The sequence below is a fragment of the Pieris brassicae genome, chromosome 6, assembly GCF_905147105.1.
Source record: "Pieris brassicae chromosome 6, ilPieBrab1.1, whole genome shotgun sequence".
NCBI classification, from domain to species: Eukaryota; Metazoa; Arthropoda; class Insecta; order Lepidoptera; family Pieridae; genus Pieris; species Pieris brassicae.
Window position 1 is genome coordinate 16,400,168 of NC_059670.1, and position 16,822 is coordinate 16,416,989.

General features: G+C 32.6%; 2 protein-coding genes across 7 annotated transcripts in view; one reads left to right on the forward strand and one right to left on the reverse strand.

Annotated features, from left to right (window-relative positions):
- The first annotated feature begins 433 nt into the window (after positions 1-433).
- Positions 434-5,207, forward strand: LOC123710992. 4 transcript variants are annotated; one of them, XM_045663355.1, is made up of 8 exons: positions 434-503; positions 721-939; positions 1,444-2,846; positions 2,918-3,132; positions 3,202-3,396; positions 3,749-4,123; positions 4,194-4,277; positions 4,347-5,207. In XM_045663355.1, the coding sequence occupies exons 2-8, from the start codon at positions 759-761 to the stop codon at positions 4,441-4,443; spliced, it is 2,550 nt and encodes an 849-aa protein (XP_045519311.1). In that variant the 5' UTR covers positions 434-503; positions 721-758; the 3' UTR covers positions 4,444-5,207. The 4 variants fall into 4 exon arrangements, 3 of the variants coding, with proteins under 3 accessions (XP_045519311.1, XP_045519310.1, XP_045519312.1); XR_006753887.1 differs by lacking the exon at positions 434-503 and having other exon boundaries at positions 533-939; positions 4,347-4,558; positions 4,991-5,207; XM_045663354.1 differs by lacking the exon at positions 434-503 and adding an exon at positions 533-652.
- A 50-nt stretch (positions 5,208-5,257) lies between these two features.
- The window catches only part of LOC123711436 (synaptotagmin-5-like), a 31,973-nt gene continuing 20,408 nt past the window's right edge, over positions 5,258-16,822 (reverse strand). For all 3 annotated transcript variants that reach the window (XM_045664022.1, XM_045664020.1, XM_045664021.1), the window contains 6 exons: positions 11,936-12,168; positions 8,597-8,829; positions 7,812-8,019; positions 7,132-7,358; positions 6,666-6,811; positions 5,258-6,128 (listed from right to left, as the gene is read on the reverse strand). In XM_045664022.1, coding sequence (XP_045519978.1) covers positions 5,982-6,128; positions 6,666-6,811; positions 7,132-7,358; positions 7,812-8,019; positions 8,597-8,829; positions 11,936-12,168 — 1,194 coding nt within the window. In that variant the 3' untranslated portion in view covers positions 5,258-5,981. The remainder of the gene's footprint in view (positions 6,129-6,665; positions 6,812-7,131; positions 7,359-7,811; positions 8,020-8,596; positions 8,830-11,935; positions 12,169-16,822) is intronic.

A 16,822-nucleotide genomic window follows, 5' to 3' on the forward strand; every position in this document is an offset into this window, starting at 1 on the left:
TTGCGTATTTTTGCTGTTTACGAAAAGATTGAATTTGATTGAATAAAATATAAAGTTTCATCAATATTTGTGTATTCTGCTTGCGCAAATATCGAATTTATCGAGTTCAATTTATTAAGAGAAATATGCCTGTTTTCATTTGTTTCTATCGTTTAACGTTATTTCTTGTTTATAGGTTTCATTATAATATATCATCCAAATCCCCCAGAAACACTGTATACTTGTATATTGTATTACCAAAAATGTCGAAATGTTCTTTAATTATAAAATTAATTAAGGTTTGAACTTATATAGCAGTTTTCATATTTTTCAGCTTAAGAAGACAAAAATCAATATCAATATGCGTAATAAATAACAATATGCGTAATAAATAACAATATATATATATATAGGAAAACAGCGGTTTCTGACTTTCTGAAATGGTAGTGCAAGTGTACTGTTATACCGCAAGAGCAATGTCACACGTGTTTACTGTTCTGTCATCTGTGATTTTCAAATTTCAAGTAGGATTTTAATGGCTGTCTAATGTCTATTGTTAAGTTGTGATTCGATTTCGTATTAACCCATTGTTAAACGACATTGCGAAAATATTTTCTAATCTTCATTATTAATATTAAAATTACAACTCAATTAGCTTCTCATGATACGTAACGTAATAATATTGTATTTATATGAAAGCGAGGAAATTTTACTAAGTTTTATAAGATTTTTTTATAATAGGAAATTGAAATTGGTGATACTAACAGCTGAGTGCACTCATGGCCTGTTTGGAGAATATGGATTCTGAGAGAGAAGAAGGTGAAATTGTTGACGAACTTGATAATTTATCAGATATCTCATCTGAAGAAGAGTTTTTATTGCGCCAACGATTAGAGATCCTCGAGAACTACAATAACGTCCTTGAACGTAAAGAGGCTAAGAGGTGTACAATTGGATCAGGTTAGTTTAAATTGAATTTCTACATTACTTGCTTTATTTATATTTTACTTATTTTGTTAAGTAGGTATTAGGGCCCCACTTTCCTTCAGCATCAATTGAGAGGTGTTTGTGATAGGAGGGAGAGGGTGTGTAACTCATCCCTTATAGATTTATTTTTTTAAATTCTAAGTTCTCTTACAAAACTTAACATTAGTAATTAAAAGGCATAAATATCAATTAAATTAGGACACTAATTTATCTCATGTCTTATGAGGAATCCTTCCTTTTTTTGGCTTATTTTGCTTGCAAAACTCAATTATTATATACAATAAAAAGTTACAGCCTAACCCTGATATATTATTTCTAGAATGGAGCTTTCTGTGTTCTTTTATAATGTATCATATATACATATATCAATATAAAGTATTAATTACATTGATTATTACATGGTAAATTAGTATGTCCTTAAGTAATCCTTATCAAAAAATCCAAAATGTTGTATTATTTTGTAAGTAAAATTTTCAGGTAAATCAAGTAAAAATAAGGACATTTTGTCTCCAGACTGTTTTATTCAGGAACAGAAAGGTTCATCCCAGCCACAAATTTACAGGGTAATTAGAAATGATAAGCTAAATAAGAGACCAAAAAAACCTAAGGCACATGTTAAAGTGGTTTCAATTAGAGCTAGTAAAAAGAACAACAGCAAAGCTAAAAAGCCTACAAAATTAACAGTTGTTAGTGATTCTAGTGAGGATTCCAATGATGAGGAATATAAAAATAAGCGCCGAAAACTTGCTGATGCTGTTTCATTTACTACAAAGAAAATTGATAGCTCTTCTCTTAAAGAGAGACTTGCAAAAATGCTGCATCCAAAACCAGATAGCACAATTATAACACAAAATACAATTTTAACTGGTACAACAACAATTCCAAATTGTAATATAATTAAATCAATTACTGCATATAATTCAATAGGTGAATGTGATGATAAATTACTTAATGAAACAACAACAGTTGATTCAATTATTATGCCTGCTGATCATGATTTAAAAATCTCTGATAAGGAAATACATGATACTGTGGATGGAATTGATAAAAGTGACATAAACAAATGTGATAGTGTTGGTAGTTCTGATGAAGATTTAGAATTGTTAAGACAGAATGCGTTAGAAACTAAATCATCGAAACAAAATCCAGTTCTTCCAGAAGTAGTTCATGTAGATTTGACTAATAATAAGCATGACTCAGAGGATGAAGACAGTGACACAGAGGAATTGAGGCTGATTTGTCTAAGATCAGCATTGTTAAAGAAAGCAATCGAAATGAAAAAGAAACAAAAGTTACAAAAAAGACTGTCTCAAAATTCCATAGTTCATGATGACTTAATTGATAAATCCGAAAATAATGGTAACATAACTGATGTTGAAAACATTGATATGGATATAGGTTCAGATGCAGAAGAAAAGGAAAAAGATCCTATTACACATGAAAATAAATTGAATTGTTGTAAAGCAGATGAACAAAATAAAAAAGAATTAATAACAAATAAAGAAGAGTTAGATGAGGATGAAGATTTACTAAGAGCAAAGTTACTAACTTCATTAAGTAAAAATTTACCTATTTTTGCTGATATAAACATTTTGAATTCAGCAATACCAAAGAATGAGATGAAACCTAACAATGCTGTACCTAAATCTAAAATACAAGAAAAGAAGTTTATTATACAGCTGGGTGATTCAGACTCAGAAGCAGAACATGAGGCAACAAAGAACTTAACAAAAATGCATATGAAATTAGCTGAACAAACAGAATTTCAACTTAAACTTGACCAATTCTTAAAATCTACTAGAATGCAAGTTGAAAAAACCACTGTATCGGATATTGTACAACCTGTGTCTGTGACACCACCAAATAAATTTGTGCCAAAGGTTGGAATGTCATTGCATATTTATTTCTTGTATGTTTAAAAGTATCATAACAATTTATAAAAAAATTTTAGGCTATGAAACATTTACCTAAATCAGAACAAATGGAATATAAAAACTTGGTAAAGAGAATGAGAGAACTGGAAAAGCTAAAACAAACTAGACAACTGATGTTAAATAATAATTTAAATAAAAAAAATAACAAAGATATGTTAAAGCCAAGAAATATTTCATCAAATGAGAGGGAGTTTATGGAAAAAAAATTAGAAGAAAAAATTGCCAAATCAAGGTAGATGATGTGTATAGTTTTTATAATAAATTATGAACTGTAATTGATCTATCAAATATCTTATTGCAGAAAAGTTATAGCCGAAGAGTCTGCAAAAATGTTAAAACTTAAAGAAGAAGCTAAAAAATTATCACAGAGATACAAGATTGTTTCCAATGAATTAAGAAACATCACAACAGCAATCACATTAAATAAAAAACAACAAAGAACTGTTCAGAATGGATTAGACAAAATAAGACTACAGCATCAGATGTTACTGAAGAGGTTTGATTTTTCAATAAGTGCAAAAATTTCAAATATATTTAGAATATTGATTGTTGTGATTTATGTATTCATAACTACCAGTTAAGGAAACCTTTAAATTGCTTCATAAGTCTTTAAAGTTTCTTGGCAGTTTTCCTATTGGGTCAATTATATATTGCATTTTAGAAATTGCATATACAGTTTTATTGTAGGGGTCTACAAACTCAAACATATCTTGAAGTGTTTATATATATACATATTTTTAAAATTTACTGCTCAGTAATATTATATAAGGGGTTTTAATTATCTAAAATTTGATTATTTCCCAATTTCGATAGATACATAAATAGGTAACAATTTTTTTTGATTTCAGTTCACCTATGTCATATTCTACACCAAAAAATCCAAATGTACCTACAATAACAAATAAGAAGCAAAAAGAAAATGACCCATTTGTTAAAGATCATCAAAATTCAAATATGTTAAAATCTGTGAAGATTAGTCTAGTTAACAATTTAAACAAAGAAGCAAATTTAGTACCTAATAATTCAAAATTATCAGTTGAAGTCGACGTTGGTAGTAATAAGAAAGTTGTAAAAATTCCAAAAACACCCGAAAGAACAGTCGCTATTAATGAAAGCCCTGTATGCGAAGAAACAAATAAAGGTGATAAAGAGAAAATAGATGATAAGGAAGAAAATGGCTCAGATGATTATATTTCTCCACTAAACGCCCTGGGAGGAACTGAGTAAGTTTCTTTCATAATAAAATCGATTGAATTACTAATTGCATGATATATAATTATTTACATGTCTTAGGCGTAGAAATTTAAGAAAATATGCAATGACCAAATCCGTGGATGGCATTTGCGTACGAACATCGCATTATATGGGAGCGGCGATGTAAGTATGCATTTAAACTGTCCACAAAAGTGCAATAACTTAAACAGTTTTAAAATATTGATTTTTCAGTTGGAAAGAGGACCCCAATGCTTTCCTGTGCCCATACGAAGTTGACGGCAGTTGCCGAGACTCTGATTGCAAATTCCTACACTTACAGACACAATGACATAGCAAAAAAACTCACAAACATTCACGTAGAAAAAAACAAAAAACCCTTACCTTTTTCCATATTCCCTAGTAACTGTGCCATCTTCAACTGCCAATGGAGTCAACGCACGAGTGTAAAGTATTTTAGATTTGTTTAAATTTTATGCATGCTTGGGAATTTGTGAATTAGTCCAGGAATTGTTTGTCGTAGTTTCCCTTTTTTGTTATTTTTTTACTGTGCTTAATAATAGTTTTGCATTGTTTTGAATATTATAAAACAATATATTTCCGTTGGGAAGGGGATACTGATCAATATTAACTTCAAATTTATTTATTGAGGAGTCATTTTTTTGTCTGGCTATGTTGTCTGCATTTTATTCAAAGTGTTTGTAACTATTAACTCAATTTCGTTATCATTATTATCTGTTATCTCAATTAGTATAATTAAACATACCAATTGCTATAATCACATTCACATAGTAATGGAGTAATATTTTTTAAATCAAACCTTTATAATATATATATGTATTGCGATCTATATGTGATATTTTATATGCAATTTCTAGTTGGAGTGATCGCGCTGGGTCGCTCATCGCGTTGCGGTAAGTTAAGTTTTTAGTGATTAGTAGTGATATGACAATCCTGCGAGTGGATGGACGTCACCCAATGGTAAACTGTTGTGAATGAAAATCTATTATAATTATTCCTATCTTTTCTATTTAAAATATAGTTTTTTATAAAAATGTACATAATGTAAAAAAGTGATTATTAATAAAAGACAATATTGTAAAACGTGTTTCATTTCGATGACCTTTGTAAGAAAATAATACAGTTTTAAAAACGAATATTTTATTCAGATATTGTAAATGAAAATACCACGTAAAATATTCCATCACATTGATACACATTTAGACAAAAATACGTATTCTGGAATCAAATTCGATATATTAATAGAAATCTTAAAATAAAAGATCACTGACTAGACACAATAAGGTACACATCGTGACAGGACAGGACTGTGGGCATAGAAATATGTGAAATGATTTTAAACTTTCGCTTTATACCATAAACATTTCATATAAAACTCTATAAATTCATAAGATTTATTTGGTGTCTCAAAAGCTCAAATAACATCGCATAATTTAAATTCTCGTTTATATTTGCGAGATAATTTTTAATTTTTACCAGCTAATTATAAATAGCCCACAGGTTAGAGGAGATACACACTGGTAATTACGATACAGGAAGATTCAATATTCTTCAAACACTTTACTACGACGATATAACGTCTTTACATAGTCTTCGCGTGTGTGTGACCTCGCCAAAGAAATAAACTCTTGTTACCAACTACTAATCTATAATTCCATAATCTGTTAAAGTTTGAAGGAAATTTCGTTATAATTTCTCATGGAAACAACCTTTATATCATTCGCACTATACAAAAGTTTTGGTCGATCCTAACATTTTGTTGTATGTCTGTCTATATGTTATAAACAAAAAATGTGTTTTTTCGAGACAATTTCCAAAATTGAGGTCACATTAACACTGTCGAGTTATTTATCTGAGCGTATGCCACATAGCGACTGCTTTGCGCGTCTCTTGCGCCATCTGTGCCCAGTGGCGGCCTTCAGCGGCTGGCTCAGCTGCGCCCACGCAGCACCAGCCTACAACTAAGTTGTTACTGCCACCAGTTACCACACATATCTGAAATAATAACATTGTTTTTACCAAAGTATTTGTCTTTCCTTTTAATATTAGCTATTGTACGGTTCCTGGGTCTCGGGGTGCTTTAAATAATGAAGAATAAAATTTTTACTCTACCTAGTCCAGCCATAAGTTCTGTTACAAATAAAATTGTTTTTTTTTAAATGAAGTAATGTAATGTTATAAAAAATAAAATATGTTTATTATGGAACATAAGATACAAGTATCACTTATTCCAAGTCATTAAATTTAAATAAGTAGACATCCCTACTCATCGGCAAAGAAGACAGAGAATGTAGGCCGTTATTAATATTTATAATAATAGGATAAAATATGGTCTGGCTATATTCTCGGGGCGTAAGTTTTAAGATTTAGGAAATCACTGAAATTTAGGAAAAGCCTGCGTCAGCAAAATGTACAGCCTTTGCTCGTATAGCTATAATTTTTTGATTGATTGAAAAATCTAGTTTAATAAAGAAAAAAGAAGTGAAATAGTAATTAACTAGGTATGTGTAATTATTATTATTTGGCTATTACTTCAACTGAGGCTTCATGTAGGTTGGCAGACGATAGGCTGAAGGAAAGCGCCTCGTTCCATACAGGATTATTTATCTCTTTTCTATTCGTCTTCTTCTTCTTCACCCTCTTTCCATTCACCAGAAGGTAGACCTTCACGTAAACATCTGAAAAGTTCAAATGAATTTCAAATGTATTTATGCTTTAGTCCTTATACCCAAATTCATGCTGTTTAAGATTAATATTAATTTATCGACGAAAAGAACACGAAGACCTATTATTTTGTTTCTACTCGTAGCTTAGATAGCTGCGGATATTTATAATGATTGAGTTGTGATTCAAATAATCTGTGAGGTGTCTTGATGAGAATGTATGTATTGCCGTTATATAATTTTATTTACTTTCAATGTCAGCGAACTAGAAATGTTTCGATTCGTACACGATGAAGAAAGAGAAATGTCTGTTATATATTTGGAAGTATATATACCCAAAGCATCTTTTCCTTCCTGCGGAGGCAGAAGATTACGAGCCTTCAATACCACGACGGTCAATCGTTCAGCAGAAGGCAAGTAAGACAAGGATAACAATAGTTCTTGCAACTCTTCGGGCGGTCTTCTCTCTCGGGAAAGTTCAGCCCAGACTTCAGCTCCACCTGCCACTTCTACTTTTGCCAGAGGTATTTTTGCTGAACCCATCACTTCGTTACGGGAAAATCTGGAATTGTTTTGTGTTGTGGAAATGTTTACATAGCTGAAGTTTATATAATGGCAATGGTTTTAACTTTATGCCAGTTTCAAGTAAAAAAAGCTGAAGTTTTTAAGATTGGTTGCTTGCATGGCTTAACTATTGGTTATACATACGTCAACGAGGGCTTAATATATTTCTAAAGAGCCGACGAAAGCTTGCTTGTCATTGATTATAATGTAATATTAAGATTTTTAACTTATTAATATTAGTAATAAGTTGAATACCTAAACAAATAATTAATTTGTATTTATAAGCACAACTTCGTAGTAAAAATAATACCATCAAAATAACGCCATTTTTTTAAAGTAATTCCCTCACTTACTTTCTATAACAAAATATCTAGCATACCCAATCTTGTTTTCTTAATACTATGGATAATATACTAATAATACGATTGATGCAGTAGTAAAAAATACCTACCTATCGTAATCAAAAACTTGAAGTAGAAGAATCTTGTCACTGAGGTCATCATGTGATACGGGGAACTTGAAGTGCTGATCAAAGAACGGGTTGGCCTCATTCCTGTGTACTGGGGTCTGGCGCACCCGAGTGTCAACTTCGGGTATGAGACTCACACGCACATAGGGATCGTTAAAACCCCCTGCTTCATAGCCCGCCAAATCATGAGCTGGAGTCATAGTATTATACATTATAGATTCTGTGCGGAAAAAGAACTTTCGTGACGGTTATTTCGCAAGACCGACTATAATAATTTTTAATATTTAGATAATTAATATTGGACTATAATTACGATAATAGTAGTAAATGTCAAATTAGAATCAATTTAACATATTTTCTGTTGACGTTCATAAGTGTACTTGGTTTTCTATACAAATATAGATATGTTGAGTTTATGTTTAAGTACAGACACAGACAAGTCTACGAGAACGAGAACTTTTTTATTGTCTGTGTAACGAATGAGTTGAGTAATCTCACATTTTTAATGGGAAGGTATAAAAGTTTATATCGCCGCATATAAAGATTAAAAGCACGGAATAGATAAAGAAAGTTAGAACAGCGAGGTCGAATGTACTACAGAAAGTTAGAACCAGTTCTGCTACTACGAATTTTTTACCCTACTTATTTAGTATTAGTTATTTAGTTTATAGTTTATATTTATACTTAAAAACACGTGCCTTGTACCACCTAATACCTTCTATCATTAGCAGAAGTGTACTTCAAAATCAAACCGTTTCAATTTATACCTTCAATAAGATGAACTTCCAAGTCAGATCGATCGAAGTCGTATTTCAATCGCAAATGGATTCTCCCGAGTGATGGTCCAGGCCCCTCCAATTCAATTACCAATGGGGCCTCTCTTTTCGTGTAAAGGTCTGGTTGCAGGGCCCCAAGGGAACTGATAGTTGCCCCACCGCCAGGGCTAAGAGGCCCGGCACCACTGCTGCTTTCTACTAAGGAGTTGCTTCTATCTATTCTTCTAAAAAATATAAAATGTTTTTATCTGTTGTATTTTTATTTTAGTTATTGCTTTGTTTTTCGGTGAGCAGTGGCCTAGTGGCTGGAAATCCGTGCGGTCGTAGGTTAGAATCCAGGCTGTGCAACAATGGATTTTTTGCCAATGTGTGTCTTTAAAACTCTCTCGTACGGTGAAGGAAAATATTGTGAATAAAAGCCCTTAGACCCAAAACGGTCGCGTGTGTCAGGTAGAGAAGGCTGGTCACCTACTTGCCTATTAAAAAAAGTAGCTAATTTTTTTTATATATCTGAGGTCAAGACCAAGAACCTTTTGAGATAGGAACATATCAGGATAGAAACAACTTAATAAGAGAATTTAATATAATTTATGCTCAATTAAAAGTTCAGTTGATGGTAATTAACTTCAGATCTTTATACCTTTATTTTTTTAAAACCATGTTAGTATTTTATCTAAAAAAAGATAATTCTCTTAAAGCCTGTAAAGTGGAAATCGTTAAATAAACAGTCAGAAATTATATGTATTTTCTACACCAAGAAAAGTTTTAAAAGCTAATAAAAATTTCAAAAATCACCGGCGATATGGAATAAGTATTTTAATATTTAATTCAGTCATCGGACCTTTGAAACGCTATATTTTTCATAGACCATAGTAAAATAAATTCAGGTCAACAAATATGTATATATTATTAAGAAACCTTTTGTCATAAAAATGTTGCAAAAAAATATTTAATTTTAAATTGAATTTATAAAAGGAAGGCCAAACATATTTATACTAATATAAAAAAAATATAAACAAAGTAATCAAAGCATGTGTGTTTCAAGTCCTCTAATCCTTTGTTTACCGGGAAATTGTACTTCTTGTGACACATCATGTGTGCCGTGGTTAATTCAGGCAGTGGAATCAGAACAGTTCATCTTAAACCTTATTCACAACAGTATCATCGGAACCTTGCCTAAAGGGACTCCTTTTAATAATATATTGTAGTTATTATATTATATTTTAAGGTTAGTTATTGTTTTTTCTTATAGTAATTTATGTTAACTGTAGGATTACTAAATTATATTAGGTATAATATTAATGAAATGGAAAACTCAAATTACAGTATTATTATGTCATATGTCTCTTGGCTTTTAAATAATTCAGTATAATATAATATAATGTTCAGTAGGTACATGAACTGTTGACAGTTCTACCTCACCCCAGGGAGATGATATGGTTCACCCTAAATAACTTATGAATCTAAGTTGAGTGCTTTCTCGTTGATTACAATACACTGTTCATTTTTAATTTTTTAGTTATAAAATTGTAAATCTGCTTTAAAGGAATCATATAAGTATTATACTGTTCTAAAATTGTTCTATACTGGACTATTTTATAAATATAAACTACAGTGACAAGAAATAAACATAGACAAGAAATATATTTAAATAATAGTTCTTTATTCATATAAAACACGGGCTATTAATAAAGTATCAGTAGTATATCTTTATGTTATTAATTATGCCCTAAAATATAAAATTTACTATTATTCGAAGATGTAACCATGCATTAATATTCTTAAAGCTAAAAGCGTTGTATATTAGTAATGCCCGAAAACCGGAATACAATTTTATTAATTAAATCGTTTCATTTCATTCTCAAATTGGAAATAGTAAATAATAGTAAACGTGTATATAGCGGAAAAGCAATTATCGGATTAAACAACATCGATTGTGTATATCGGATAAAGTGTCAAGTTTAGTGTCGAGCGAGGTGTCTGCAATGTTGTTGGATGATATAAAATAAATAGCATATAGTTAGGAGAATAGTTAAGTGAACTTTGTGCTTCAAGTAATTTCATATTTTAAAGGAACAAAGATAAGAACATTTTAAAACCCACGTACCATCTTTACAGAATATTAGTAACAATGTCTGTGTAAAAGTTTTTGGCTTTAATTACTTAAGTGTGTCGTATTAGTTACTATTCAAACTTTAACATCTAACTTCATTAAGTCGTTTTCAAATTATCTTGTTTTGTAAAGAACCGATCACCAAATAAAATATACATATTTAAGCCAATATTTAAGTAAAAGTATTAATATTATAAATGTTCAGAGTTACTGTATAAACATGATATTATGTCCTAGGAGGGGAGGTAAATTGAGTTTGCTTCAATTTGCGTGGAGACCCGGCGCTTGGGATGGCACGCTTGTGCCAGATTGATTCCTTTGGACTTTTGTTGAAATATTCTAAAAGTTAGCAAATTTGTATCCGAAAATCACGTTGTTAAAAGTTTGAATAACATATGTTTGAAATTTGTATGATTGCATATCGTGGACTACGAATGGATCCATTAACAAACAGGTTCTACGATATTCGTAGCCTTGTGTGCGTCGCGGGCTACGAGCTACGGATCATTTCATAAGCAATCGATCCTCGTATTTTTAGGCTAAGCAAGTAGCAAACACATGGTTTCGTGAAACCTTTACCTTTCGATATAAAAGAGAATTGGTTTTCATATGCGCGATAAATAAATTAATCAATAGTAATCAATGATTACTTTGGAAGCAATTCAAATTGAACGATATATGAACTACGGCAACGAAAAACATTTTTTATATATACAAATTTAAGTTGTAACATTGATATATGCTTTTTTTCATTTTCTCTTACGAAGATATGTATAAAAATTTAAAAAGATAAATAGATTAACAAACGGGATAAATAACTACATAGTTAAGTAGCAATGTAATATCTTATTAAAAACACATATGCATGCCGATAATTCATTATTGCGTTTTGTTTATTTTATACAAAAATAAACACCCATTTCTAGTCATAAAATCATTTTTAATGACAGTACATTTGAATAAATAATATTATTTCACACGCACGCTCACAAATCAATCCACATCGTCATTACAAGTAATTGATGACACAGCTCTTGTAAACACCAGGTTCATTACAATTATTATTATTTTATACACGACTTTATGTCTCATTTTATTGGTTGATATCAGAAACAGGTTTCTTACAACGAATTGGAATATTTATCGACTGACTTAGTTTTCATGCACTATGTTTATACGGCTATGCCATTTTATTCCCGGGTGAGAAGGTATCTTACCTGGGTGGCATAAGCAGTGGTGACAAACATCTGGGTGGAACAATATGTCTAGGGCTCGGTGGTGCTGGAGAATCGGCCAGGGATGCGAGTGAGCCGTGGGCCAAGGGGGCGGCTCGGACATCAAGAGACGCCGCTCTGAGAGGCGACGGCGACCTTGGCATGCTTATACCAGCCTCAAGGGTTCGCCCATCAGGAGCAAATGTACGAATCGCTGGTGAAGAACCTCGGTGACTCTGAAAGTCGATATGTGCAATTTGGGTTATTGTTATTAAACTAGCTTTTGCCCGCGATTTTTACGATATTTAGGCGATCTACTATGTGCAACTTTACAGAAATTGTTTAAATAAAATAAAATTAGATTGTAGTTACTAATTAAAGTTTAACAAAAGTTTAGTAAACCAATTAAAGTTTAACAAAAGACTTTTATTATCATAGACATGAATACATATGATACAATTATTTCATTTTACCTTATTACTACTAATATTATTACAGAATTTCATTAATTGTAATATAATTATTACTATCATTATTATCGTTATCGAATCTCTTCGAATCAACCGTGGTAGGGACAAGAAAAACATGGCGCGTAACTCAAAAATGTGACGGTATTTTTTTTTCCAATGCCGATAAAGAAGTTTCATTTCGAATATTATTAATTAAGTGAATCTGTTTGTTCAATCTTTGATCAATCTTTTAAAGGCAAATAGGTAATCGGATATACGGCAAACGATCAGGTAAGTGATTAACCTAATGTATCTTCCAATAAAAGAAATATAATCACCGCGATATCGAAGCTGGCAACAAAATGTTGATACAAATTTGGATTTGTAATCTTATAGCTATTTCAATATCTTTGTGTTAGTGCATTGAAGAGAATCATATTTTATTGTGACTGTGCCCTGAGCGCAGTCAACGTCGCGTGGCTCGATATCAGGACTCAAAAGACGTGGCATCAAAGTTCAAAGAGATGTTCACTATGTTTTTATTTATAAAATAATTCAGTAAAACGTTTCGATGCAAATTTAATATATTTAGTGGATTCATGCCTTATCACCGAGATGGTTTTACTTCAACTCAAGGCAAGTATTGAATAAATTGAGATTGCAACATATCAAACGAATTATAACGCGCGTTTACAATTGTTTATTTTATGATATGTTTGAATTATGTAAAACCGCGGCAGTTTCATAATTTAAATTTCTTAATAAATTATTCGATAAAGTCCATTTACACACAATTGTAGAACAATAACACTACTTATTTTAGTTATTGTTTAATATAATTTAACCTATTATATTGTTATGTTAAAAAATTTAATACTATTTGGTAGGTCAGCCGATACTATAACAAAAAATATAGTAAGCTACTACAATATCCGTAGGACGTGAAAAAAAAATCCAAGACTAATTTACCCCCCGGGTAGATTAACAATTAAACAACTTACGGTTTTAAATAGTTGGTTATACAAATTACAGTATGAATAACGAATAATTCTAATAATTCAAAATTATTAAAACTGTAGCGATTTATTCGAACAATTTCAACTGATTAATGGCATACCAGTGTCAATCGGTATGAATTTGCATTATATGATTAATTTAATGCAATTAAACGATATGTCGCTGCTGTGTGTGGATTTTAAACGTGACATATACAATTATAATGATTAATTTTCATTATTTAAGCAAAATAAAACGGTTGACAATACCAAGGCCGATAGCCTTGCCAAGGCTGCGGTCAATGACGGAGATCTGGTACAAAAACTTTTCTTGCGATTTGGTACTACTAAATCTCTGTTACTGAATTCTTGGACAAACATTTGGCGTTCTTCAAGTCAGACTAAAGGTCGATATTACAGCACGATTCAGGTGGATATAACTGCTAAACCATGGTTTTCAAATCTGACGCTTGGTAAAGCTATCACTTCGACCCTTATTCGTATGAGGCTGGGCCATACATGCATTCCCTTGCATTTGGCAAGGCTTAACCTTTTACCTTATGATATCTGTCACTATGGCAATGACGTTGGGGATTGTAATCATATATTCTTTGTCTGTCCTCAACATGATCGTTCCGCTTTTATTTCCTCGCTTTTGTCCATTAAAATTCCTTTTCCCACTTTAATGTCTGTCCTTCTTACTAATATAAATATTGATGTATATAGAATTATAGCCAGTTTCATTTTACATAACAATATAAAATTATAAACCTATAAGTATTTATTATATACCTAATTTAACTGATCCTTTTCCAAATTCCGATCCAATCCCTATCCAATAAAATAAATCTAATAACACACTTCCTATCTTTTTTGCATGGCTGACGCACAAACCGTGCAGGCCAAGAAAGGAAAAAAAAGAAGTCGGTTTGGACAATAACACGTTATTTATTTAGTGACTGATGCCTGATTATTGATTGGCCTGACTTTAATACCGCCTTCCTTCCTTCCTTACCGCCGCCCATGGACACTCTCAATGCCAGAGGGCTCGCGAGTGTGTTGCCGGCTTTTAATAAGTTAAGTGATTACATGATATACTATTTTAGTATACACACGAAATTCGGACTAGACTTATAAATATGTTTCGTTGAGAAAACAACGTATCACAAATACATAATGTCTATTAAAACCTAAATTAGTAAACGCGTTTGAATCTGATATAACTGTAGTATATTATTTCTCTAATATAACGCGTGATTGTATGACCTTGGCACAAGTCGACCCGTTTTTGGGATTATTATGAATTCTCTGTATGTATTATATTCCTGAATATTAAAGCTTGATCGTTAGTCGAATTAACTCGACATTAGTTGAGCAAGGTCAGATCAAAGTTTGAATTTAGCAATTACCCTACTTAATTTATAATTTGTATAGGTATATTGGCGCTATTGTGTATTTTTTTGTGTAACAGCGTTAATAAGGACGGCTTTCGTCATAATTGTTCAGCTGGTGTACTTCTTGTATACCTTACACATGGGCAGAGGCAATCCAGTCCAAGGGCCTCCCCCTTGGACTAGCACCTACCCGTTTGGATATAGCGAAAGGCTTCGATCGAGTGTGGCACAGAGCACTGCTCTCAAAGTTTCCATCCTATGGATCCTACGACGGTGCATGTTCCGACTTTAAACCCGTGAACGAGAACAAGGCTGTATTGTATCCCCTGTTTATTCTGCATTTCACTCTTTCTATCGCTATGCGGATAAATGTTGGGGCAGCACTGGGCATACTCTTTACACTGGCCGAGCAGGTACGTCTCATTGTGCAATTTTCTGCTAAAAACATCCTATGTCGCTACTCCTGTTTTCGAAGACACTCTTGTAAAGCCACAGCCAGCATCGGGATACTTGGCGTTGACGTATCGAACGACGTTCAGTTTGTCATTTGGAGGAAAAGGCTAAATAAGCCTCCAAGAAACATGGTGTGTTTACATAGGCAAGGCGGTCTTTCACTCCGGGCCATCGCTTGCAACTGTAAAAAGCTCAAATTCGGCCTCATATGGAGCACTGTTCTAACCTGTGGGTGGGAGCTCCCCTGTACCAGCTCCTTCCACATGACGGTTTCCAATTAAGAGCGGTTCGAATCGGCGACGACAATCCCTCTCTGAGCGGCTTGACCCCTTGACGTTGCGTTGAGATGTGGGGTTACGCTGCATCTTCTACCGCATTTACCATGGAAAGTATTCAGACGAATTGTTCGGATGCAGCTGCATCATGAGGCAGAATGCGAAATTCCACCCTTATCACCTTGACGTCCGTCTTTCCACAACTGAGCGTTTTTAAGGCAGTTTTTGCCGCACACCACGCTTTGTGAAACCAGCTGCCCACTGAAGTATTTTAAATCCAATTCGACTTAGGGTTCTTCAAGACAAGAGCGTACCATTCTTAAAAGACCGGCAACGCATTCGCGAGTCTTTTGGCATTGTAACTGTCCATGGGATACTCCGCGCCAGTATCACTTCACATCAGATGAGCATTCTGCCCGTTTGCCCCCTGTACTATAAAAAAAATACGTTGAACGTACATTGGACTGAACTTATACAGTTTAAGCAATATTAAAGAAAACGTGGTGTCTGTTCTGTTTACAGTGTAGTATATGAAAACATTTCTTGGAGGCCTGTGAATTATATAGACAAAATTCATAGAAATATTTTAAAGCAGGCAGGCTGCAAAAGGCGGACATAAAGTAACGGCTGATATAGAGAAAGATTTATTATATGTATACATATTATTTTACTTCAACATGACCTGCTTTTTTCTTTTCAAAACACATTCATTCAACATCTAATTAAACGATTAAAATATCTACTACAAATAAAAGAGCTTACGATGATTCATTAAGATACAATAGTCTAAGCGGAAAACTTGAAAGAAAATTAAGCTAAATTCTACGTTCATAGCGATTTGTTTTCAATAGAAAAGGTCGCGTTAGTTACAGAGTTTCAAAGGATAATCCTACTGTGTTCGCATCGTTTCTGTAAACTAAACTTTTGCACTTATGGTTTAATCGTTCCAGTTGCAATATAAATTTTTGAAAATGTTTTGGCATCGAACTTGGTTTCTACGCGGACAAAGAGGCGAGCAGAAATTTTCTTAGAACAACGGTAGAAAATTGCAATTTTATAACGAACTCAAGAATACAGCGTTTCTTGAGTGAGTGAGTGAGTGAAACATTCTCTTTAGTGAAACGCAGGGAGTAATATACGATGGTAATAGAAATGGCACTAGGACCATGGGTTTTTATGATTATCTCGTTGATTGTAAGCTATGTAGCCTAGTTTTCTTGTGCAAAATGAATGATAAGTATTAATGATATAAGTTTTACTGCATTACCAGTGTATATGTATGTGGAGTATTATTATATTATCTTGAGATGGTGCGTTCAATCAT

Coding starts and splice junctions, on each gene's coding strand:
- LOC123710992 (XM_045663355.1), top strand. CDS start 759: ATGGCCTGTTTGGAGAATATGGATTCTGAGAGAGAAGAAGGTGAAATT. Junction 940..1,443: donor GAGGTGTACAATTGGATCAG/GTTAGTTTAAAT, acceptor TAAAATTTTCAG/GTAAATCAAGTAAAAATAAG. Junction 3,133..3,201: donor GAAAAAATTGCCAAATCAAG/GTAGATGATGTG, acceptor ATCTTATTGCAG/AAAAGTTATAGCCGAAGAGT.